Source organism: Corapipo altera, unplaced genomic scaffold (assembly GCF_003945725.1).
Source record: "Corapipo altera isolate COAL_440 unplaced genomic scaffold, ASM394572v1 45, whole genome shotgun sequence".
NCBI lineage: Eukaryota > Metazoa > Chordata > Aves > Passeriformes > Pipridae > Corapipo > Corapipo altera.
The window spans coordinates 22,112,534-22,120,927 of record NW_020884877.1 but is presented as its reverse complement, the minus strand read 5'-3'; the positions used below and the strand labels follow the sequence as shown (position 1 = coordinate 22,120,927).

At 42.2% G+C, this 8,394-nt stretch overlaps 1 protein-coding gene across 1 annotated transcript; it reads right to left on the bottom strand.

Moving 5' to 3' along the window:
- Nucleotides 1-3,712: 3,712 nt before the first annotated feature.
- On the bottom strand, nt 3,713-8,152 carry TMEM177 (transmembrane protein 177). The gene is made up of 2 exons (XM_027637518.1): nt 8,094-8,152; nt 3,713-4,843 (listed from the first exon to the last, which is right to left on the bottom strand). The coding sequence occupies exon 2, from the start codon at nt 4,827-4,829 to the stop codon at nt 3,894-3,896; it is 936 nt and encodes a 311-aa protein (XP_027493319.1). The 5' UTR covers nt 4,830-4,843; nt 8,094-8,152; the 3' UTR covers nt 3,713-3,893.
- Between the last annotated feature and the right edge of the window lie 242 nt (nt 8,153-8,394).

Below are 8,394 nucleotides of genomic sequence, written 5' to 3'. Positions count from 1 at the left end.
ATACATTTTAATTCACTCCCAGCCAAGCCACACTTTGTCACTGTGGTTGTTTCACAGCTGCTATGGCCAAGGGCAAAAAGACAGCAGCAGGCTCCTTTCCCAGTGTCACCTCTCCCAACACCAGCAGCTTACCCTGCAGGGCCAAAGGCTCCACAGCTCCGCAGTCAGAGCTCTCACCACCTTACCTGTCACGTTCTGGAAACCACTTTAATGTGAAAAGGGGCGAAAGCAGTGCTCTACTGTAATAAAAAGGGCTGTTTATTATAAAGGACCACTACACTTCAACTGAACCCCTCTGGGCATCACCATGGGTGACATTCTTTACTCACATGCCACCTGAGTGGAGATTTCCCTCTTGGAAGCCACCTCTGAAGCTCCTGCTTCCTGTAAAATGCAAGAGAAGCCAGACACCCATAGTAGCTGATTCAGAAATTGCTGTAAATCAGATTAATTCCACAGCTTGTTTGTCTTCAAGAAAACTGTCTAGCTCTCAAGTCTTCCTCTTTCATGACAATTTTATGGTTTTGACCATTAAACAAGCAGAAGGTATCTTCATGACAAGAAACCACAATTTTTAGGATAGAGAAAGAAACATGTGAGCCAGACCTTGGAACACATTTCTTGCACTCCAGTGGGAATTCTGAGCAAAGCATCTAGGTGGTCGTCATCTCTTGCAGGATCACCCACTAAAGCTTTACGTAGCAGCAAGTATAGCATTTATATATAAAGAAAAAAGTTACAAGGATCATTTTCTTTTCAGTTATCTAAAACACTTAGGATAATAATGTAAATAAATCAGTAAAGCAAATGTCTCTTTAAGCTAGATTCTGTACTAATTTAAAAAAAGCAACTCATTTTGGTCATTTGCTACTCATACTCCTTCATCATTTGATCACTTTACCAGACAGTGAGCTTCATTTTTATAGACAATATCCATTTTTATGAGAGCTCATTATTTCATTCATACCTTTGCTTTTGCAGTTTCTTGGCTTAGACTTCTTATATCCACATTGCCTAGCTATTCCCTTTGCTTAACATTCTCTGTTGCTTTTCTACACAAAAATTTGTATGAAGTCTGCCTCATCTGAGCAGTGCAAGACAAGCCAGTTACAACTGCAACAAGTTTTCCAAAGTCCTCAGAGTTTCAGCTTCAGAGCTGGGGGAGACTACAAGGCTGTTCACTGACACTGTTTACAAACTGATTCACTTGGGCTCTTCTGGTCACTGAATGAACTTGCTTTTCCATGTCAGACCATTCTTAGCAAGGAACATCTCCACCTTTCATTCTGGGGTGCTTTCTTCTAGTGTACTCTCAAACCCAGACCATTTCTATCACCAGCATGTGGAATTCATATTTGATTTCCTTGATAGTTCTACCTACAGAAAAACATTTGCAATATAATAAGGGCTTTGCAAAAGTATTGTCATGGCCATGTATTTGAGCTGTGCTTTTCTTACTTGCCAAACAGCGGGTGGTCTTGCAAGCAATAATTACCCAGCAACAAACACACATGATAAAAATCTTTTCCAGGACAACTGGCACCTTCCCAAAGTTCAGGGAAATCTTACTTAGCAGTTGTGATTTCAACTCTCATTTCCCTTATATTGACAGTATGGCAGTGTGCTTCCAGATTACACAGATGGTGACAGAATAGGAGCTTGACTATACAGAGATGGAGGTCTGTAAGCCCTTGGCAAGAATCTCTCTTTAGAAAGAAAGGGCATATGTCTTAATACTAGCTAGCCCTTCCTTACTGACACCAATATGCCACAGCAAGTTCAAAGAAGGGTAAATGGGACGCAGCATTTATAAATATGTGGAGCTTCTTGGAGAATCCAGCTGTAAGACTCAAGCAAAGTGCACAACTGCAAAACCCATTAACATCAATGGGGCTTAACAACATGAGAATGTTAAATAACAGCAGTAGCTGCAGGCATCTTGATGAAAAGCAACAGTACGGAGCAGTAAGACACAACTAGATTTCTTTAATTTAATGTCTTTTAAACTGCTACTTGTTGTAAATCTCCAAGGCAGCCTCGGTTTCCTCTCTGAACTCTTTATGGAGTAGCAGCACCTTAAACCACATAAACCAAGTGGGCCAAGTTCTCTCTGAGAACATTGCGTAGAGTTCAGACCTGTCTGAAAGAGCGTGAACTCATAGGCTTTATAAGCCAGGAGTTAGATTTCAGTCTTGAGTCATGACGTCACTCTACCAGTAAACTTCTATGACCTCTTATATTGGATTTACCTGGAAGACAAGTCAAATAAAATTTAGCCCAAAGTTTTTAAAGACTCCTGCTGAAAGGTAAAGTCTCTTTTTATTCCACAGACTGGGAAATTTTGTCAAACTCTTTCACAAAGGTCACAAGAACAATAACCTTATGCCCTACAGCCAGAAAAACACCTAAGAGGCATCTCATGACTTGACACTTCAAAGACAAGTGCAAGTGATAGGTGATAGTCCAGAAACATAACACAGATTACTTCATCAGAAACTCAAATATCTTATATGTAATGTAAGCAACACCAGTGCTCCAACAGCCAGAATATCAACTTTATGTCACCCCATGATTCAAAAGGAAAACAGAACTCAGTAATGCTTTGAGCAAACACAGGCATGACAGTTCTTATTGCAGCAGATGAAGAAAAGACAAAGCCAGGGCAGAGAGGACACTCAGAGAGCCACACATCTGTGACTGAGAAGACACAAAACAGTAGAAGTTTCTGGTAGGAATGACAACAGAGGTGAGAAGAGGAGAACTGCTCTGATGTCACCAGGGAGGGCTATTGGAACAGCTGCAATACAAACACAGAAAAGAGGGAACCACAAAGTTTGAGAACTATCATCTTGAAAATCACATAAAAGCTTCAAGGTGAGGCTATAATGGAAAGTTTACTGTCCATACACTAAAAACCTTTTGAGAAGATTAGTAATCCTGGGCAAAGCCTGGTTCTGCCAGACAAAATCTTAAGCTAGTCTGAAACAGGGGAATGATTTAATTTGGCAAATCTTCATCACAGACCTCACCAGTTTCTGCACCAAATGCCAGACTTGTGTCTTGTACCTTGCCTTCTTTGACATAAGAGGTGACATACATCTACATGTATTTCTTAATTAAACAAAACCTATACCAAAGCAAGCAGAAAAACCTCTCCTGAACATGCTTGTCTTACTTGTGAGAAAACAACCAACTCATGACAGTCATGTTACAAACTACCACTTCTGGAAAACATTCAAGATATACACACTGCAGTCATCATGTCCTGGAGAGAGCAGAGTTAGATTTAAGCAAATGGTGCAGGTGCTGGTAATAATCTATCTGTACTGGTATGAGCTGCATCATAACTATTGTGTCCTACTGAAGATTGATGATTGCAGCATAAGAATTTACGTGGTACAAGAAACTTACACAAAACAGAAATATTGTGCCTTGGTATTTATGCAACTGCATAATATAGGCTGCCCAGTTTTTTTAAACATCTTCATGTTGTTCCATAGGAGGAAGAGCAAATACACACACAGACACCCAGTTTAAATGATTATGCTCCCAAAACTCTCCATTGGACCTGTCCCTCTCTGTTTTTCAGACTGAACTGGCAGGAAGGTAGCGCAGCACAGCAGAACTTCCATATCAGTGTCTGAGAAGTTCCCCTCCTCAGCAGTCTTGTGATTTGAGATGCACACAGAACAGAGCACTTCTGAAGCAACTCTTTAATATTTTAAAAGAGAATTCTTTATTCAGGGAATGTGCAAGAACTCCTTCCAAACTATATGCAAAAATAAACCCCAAAATTCTAATGAAGATACAGAAGGAAAAAAAAAAATAAAGAGGCAGCACAGCAGTGCTTCAAAATACATAATTCACAAGTTTAAAATTCAAGCATTCCTATCCTATGCTGGGAGCTCTCTTAAAATATTAACAATCAAACTTCTCCGGTAAGTGTATGGCGTATACTTTATTCTGAACCAGTGCCTTGGGAAAAGGTTACCACTGGGGGCGTACATTTTCATCCCTTCTGTGCCCATCAGACCACGAAGAATCCTGTTGCGGGACAAGATTTTATCATAAAATTCCACCCCACCTCTGGCGTAGTCTTTGGAAACCATGGCTGCCCTTCTGTCAGCCTTGCAGTCCAGGTGATAGGTCAGAGCTTCACAAGAGAGGTAATAGCAGAGCAGGCCACCAGCTGCAGTTACGATGTTACAGAGGCTGCGAAGTATCACAGGGCCATGAGATAAACCCAGAAGGAGCTTTATACCCCTTGTACAGAGAAATGTACCAGCTAAGCAAGTTGGAGCCACAACTGCACTTTTTAAAGGGCTGCCATTCTGCAAATACACAACTTCTCTGGCAATGGCAAACTTCTGAGCTTGGAGTGAAAACGTGAGAGCTTCCCTCAAAGCAACACCTTCGCTGCTCTCCCAGTCTACTTCCTTGCCATGGATCACAACAACATGGTTGACTATTCCTTTTTTATCCTCATCTGTGCTATCAAAGTTAGGTGGGATGCCCACCAAAGAGCCTGCAGGCAACCAGGGAATTCCAGCACTCACAGGGTGGAAGCCAGAAGCTGCGAAGGCTCTGTAGGAGTCAGTGGACTTCACAGCAGTATCTTGAAGGACATCCTGAAACACACCACAGAGCCTCTCCGAAAGCTCAGCTGGGTGCCCCTCTGACCAGCACTCGTGCAACAGTTTGAACGTCTGCTCAGGAAACACATGATAGGAAAGGTTTGTGCCAAACAGTCCCATGCAAGAAACGGCCAACACAGTGATCTTGTGCTTCTTTAACCACACAGATGTCTTCTGCAGGAACCGCACTGCCATAGTCAAATCCTAACCTGCTTATAACACAAAATCAGGAATTAAAGTGTGCATAAATAGCTCTCTCAACTCTCTAGCACTTAAAAAAAAAAAAAAAATAAACTAACAAAAAAAAACCCCAAAGCAAAAAACATGAGAAGAAACAGAGCACAATAACCAAAGAAACATTCCTTTACATTAACAAAACGCAAAACACCTTTACAGAGAAAGTAGTTCGTGTTAATTTTTGGGCCTTGGAACATAGGATGATTGATATGAAAAATTAACTTCTCCCTCTCCTCCAGTAAATCAATTTACCACAATAAAGACAATACTAAAGCCACAACACTTCCTCTTCCCCAGCAATCAATACACACTCTGTATTTACCCAACATACTTGTCTAGTCCTCGCTAGCACAATCTACTCTTGCTCTCCACTACACAGTCTACAGATATTGAGGTCAGAAAGAGCCAATAATTAGATCCATCTACACTAACATCCTCTACAGTAGAGTTCCAAAAGTTTTAATCGGTAGCCTGAGCACTAAATTCTTGTGTTTAACTACAACTTCCAAAACAGGATCACATTTTGATTTGAAAAGTTTCAGGAGACAGAATTTTCCTGTAGGAGTTTGTTCTAATTGATAGTCAACCTCATTATTAAAAAAAACCAAGAAACCAAAACCAAGAACCAACAATAAGACCAAACCTAAAACAAAGTATGTGTTTTTTTCTAGTTTTTTTTTTTTTTTCAGACTCAAACTTCCAGGCAGTGGTTCTAGCTTACTCAGTAAAAAGCTATTTTCAGAAAGCAGCATGCTTTCAGTAGCTACTTTAAAAAATTTGTCTTTGAAATAATCTCTCTGACAAATAGAATGTGCAATCCAGAGCATAAACTGGAACAGAAATTGTTTCAGGGCAGACTTGTTGGGACTCTTTAAATAAGCAAATAAACTTAAAAACTTTCAAACCTGCCAACTCCTTCAGTTCAAGAGTCCTGCTTCCCTTGGGAAGCATCAGTTCTTTTTATGGTCCAAGCCATATGATGTGCTCTGGAAAGCTCCAATCTTTTTTTTTTTTTTAAATTCTATTGTCTACAGAATTCCACCCTAAAATGATGCTACTGTGAAGATACAGAAGTGAATTGGGTGCCTAAACTCACCAGAAATCAGTGAAAACTGGATGCCCCTGTTTGCATCTGTAGGGTCTCCTCTCTCAGGGCTTTAACACACAAGCTTCATAGAATCTTGCTGCAGCTGTTAAAGACATGAGTATTTCCAGCTGTCCTTACAGGAAGCCAAGGTGGCAGAAGGAAATTGCACTTTGATACCACAACCAAAGTCTTACTGTGGAGTACCATCAAAGGTGGGTTTCAGCTGTGCTGCTGGGCTTTGTACGGAGCAGCTGAAACAGAGACATATGCTCTCTTCTTCCACTCACACTGAACAAGAACATCTCACAGAGCGGTAGAGTGGACAACTGGGGTCTGTAACATCATCAAACAGCACTATATGAGATGCCAGGATACACCAGTCATGATCAACAGCAAATGAGTATTGACCACAGGGAAACAAAAAGGGATTAATTTAAAGGTGGTGTTTTAATGATGGGTTATTACTACTCCTTCCTATGAAGATCTTTCAGACTGTAAACTCACCAGGGGAAAAATAATCTTATTTAATGTTTATGCTGCACTGAATACAAACTGAGTGCTTAATAAAAACAATGATGTATGTAAGCATACAATAATTTAATATGTATATCTTAGGGTAATAACTGGTGGTATTCTTACATTCAGCTGAAGACAGAAGGTGGTGATTTGTTTGACAATATTATTTAAGAAAAACATGCTAAGGAGCCAAGAGCTTGGATGAAACCCAATTTCAGGAGAAAGTCTCCTTGATAAGAGAGCTAAAACCCAGAAAATGGTAATACTAAATCCAAATGACCTCTTTGAAATTTTATGATCTCTTTGACAAACCTGGTAGTCTAGATCTGTTTTAAAAGGTCATGCCATTTACTGTGGGGGAGGGCAGCACTTCTACGAGGATGACTGTAGGGAGACTATCACTTGATCTGCATGTGAAGCTGGGGGAAGCACTTTCCAAGTTTCTGTTGTTAGAGTGCCCTCTCATTAAAGCGCGCCAACATCCTTTTAAGATTAGGAATGCTTCAAGGAGAAAATTCGCCCCTCAGCTTACGTCCACACCAGTGTGGGGAAGGACAGACCACAGTGAAAACTCTACTCTCCTTTCTTGCATGACCAATTGGTGCTTGCCAAGCACATGGGTCACTGAATACTCTTCCTGGTCAACGGGATGCTGGGAAGCACATCTGGACAGGCAGGCAGCCCACAAGTGAACCACAGGAAAGCAGGGCAGGAAACCCTGTGCTTATCTATACACTTCTCCTAAACAGCCATAATGGCAGGATACACCTCAATGCATTAACACTATTTTCCTGCTTCAGTCATAGAAATTGTAACAGTTGCTAAGTATCTTTTTTTATTATTTTGTAATTAAATTATCCTTTGTGCAGGCATGGTTTTGAACCTTTGTGGATAGACCCCTTGAAGGCCAGGCTATGTGCTTGACTGGATTATGCCTAACAGTCCTGCCACACACCTAATGGAAGAGTAAGCAGGAAATGCCAGACAGTATTTGTATTCTCATAATAGTCAATACTCAGGAAAATAGAAGGAAAATTGCCCTCGATATCTCATAGCATTTGTGCTTTCAAACCTTCCCTGTGGGTCAGTGCAGCCACTCAGCTCCTGAAGAAATCTCACTGCAGCCCTAACTGCATATGGCAGCTTTATTTTTATTCATGAACTTTGTCCTATTTATGTATGAGGAAACAACTAGAAACTACAAGGCAATTTATACGGTCCATATCCTGCAAATTCAATCATTTAGTTCCCATGAAGCCACCACAACGTTTACAAGGCATCCTCCCCCAACTGCTGAAGTATTATTTATCTCTGGGGTGTTATGGGCACGTAAATTCTCACTGAACTGGAATAGCTGCATCTTAAACCGGGGATAGCCAAGCATGTTTTGCCATAACACGTGTGCGTTATTACGGCATTTATTGTTTTATAATCACACGTTAGCCGAGGGGAAAGCCCAGCTTAAAACACTATCACTCAGGACACAGGGCGCCTCCAGGGCTGGGGATGTCACGAAAAATAAAAATATAGCAGAGAGGGGCGGCTGAAATCGGCTGTAGAGTCCCGGAGCCCCGCTGAGGAGAAACACCCACCCCTCCCCACGCCGCGGCCGCACCTACCGAGTGTCCCGGGGCCGGGGCGGAGCCGCCGGGCGGAAGGGGCCGGGAAGGGGCCGGGAAGGGTCCGGGAAGGGGCGGGCGGCGGCGCCATGGCCGGGAGGGGGTGGTGCCCTAAGAGGGGGGTAGGGGTTGTGCTGCGGGCAGAGGTTGAGCTGTGGCGTTGACCAAATATGCGGGTCAGGAGTTTCGATGGGGGACTTAAGATCGCTCGACGGGGAGGTCCGACCTGCTGCCTGTGCCCCGCAGGCGAGGAGCAAGGAGGCAGCGCCAAGGGCAGCCGCTCTCCCCGAGTCATAAATTA